This window comes from Myotis davidii, unplaced genomic scaffold (assembly GCF_000327345.1).
Source record: "Myotis davidii unplaced genomic scaffold, ASM32734v1 scaffold148, whole genome shotgun sequence".
Classification (NCBI taxonomy): Eukaryota; Metazoa; Chordata; class Mammalia; order Chiroptera; family Vespertilionidae; genus Myotis; species Myotis davidii.
The window spans coordinates 2961833-2962653 of NW_006299479.1; the positions used below are offsets into that span (position 1 = coordinate 2961833).

Here is an 821-nt window from a genome sequence, read left to right on the forward strand (position 1 = left end):
GGGGCCCAGCCACAGCCGGGCGGGAGCGGGGGGAGGCAGAAGCCAGGAGTCCCACTCGGAGCTAGCCAGTGCTTTCTTTTCGTCCCCCCAAACCACATCCCAAGGCGATACTGGGAATGACCGGGAGAGGCAGGTCTGGGGGCCTTCAAAGAAGGTCAGCTGTAGGGTCATTGCTCCGGGGGCCGGCCTGGTGCCGGTGGGTGGGCAGCCCCTCCCTGTCTGAGACCGCCTCGGGCACAGTCTGGGAGTCCCCATTCTCCACACTCATTCTGCACCCCACCTCCAGGGCTGCAGCCCACCCTCTGTGGTGTGGGCTCCCCCACACTCAGGTGCTATGCAGTAACCGTCAGTCTCCCCGCCTCCCCTCCCCATTCCCCTCACTCCCTGCCCCGGCCCTGTTCTTCCTGAGATGCCGGACGCGTGGGCTTTCACCGGGCCTGTCCGAGGAGGACTCTCTGGTCCTGAAAGACAGAGAGCGCCCGCCCCCACTCTTTGTGTCTGATGCTCCCCAATCCTCCTAGGTCCTGAGCAACGAGAAGACTCTGACCCTCAAAGCTGTCCGCCAGGAGGATGCTGGGAAGTATGTGTGCCGAGCCGTGGTGCCCCGGGTGGGGGCCGGGGAGCGAGAGGTGACCCTGACTGTCAATGGTAAGACCCCACCCCTACTCCTGCCAGGGCGGGGGGTAGAAGGGAGGGAGAGGAGAGGAACCCAACGTGTCTGGGTCGTGGGTGGGCAGCCCCTCCCGTCTGAGACCGCCTCGGGCACAGCCAGGGATTCCCCACACTCATTCCACACCCCACCTCCAGGGCTGCAGCCCACC

General features: G+C 65.7%; 1 protein-coding gene across 1 annotated transcript in view; it reads left to right on the forward strand.

Annotated features, from left to right (window-relative positions):
- KIRREL3 (kin of IRRE like 3 (Drosophila)) overlaps window positions 1-821 on the forward strand; it is a 117555-nt gene that overhangs the window by 99602 nt on the left and 17132 nt on the right. The window contains exon 10 of the mRNA XM_006775095.2: window positions 522-648. Coding sequence (XP_006775158.1) covers window positions 522-648 — 127 coding nt within the window. The remainder of the gene's footprint in view (window positions 1-521; window positions 649-821) is intronic.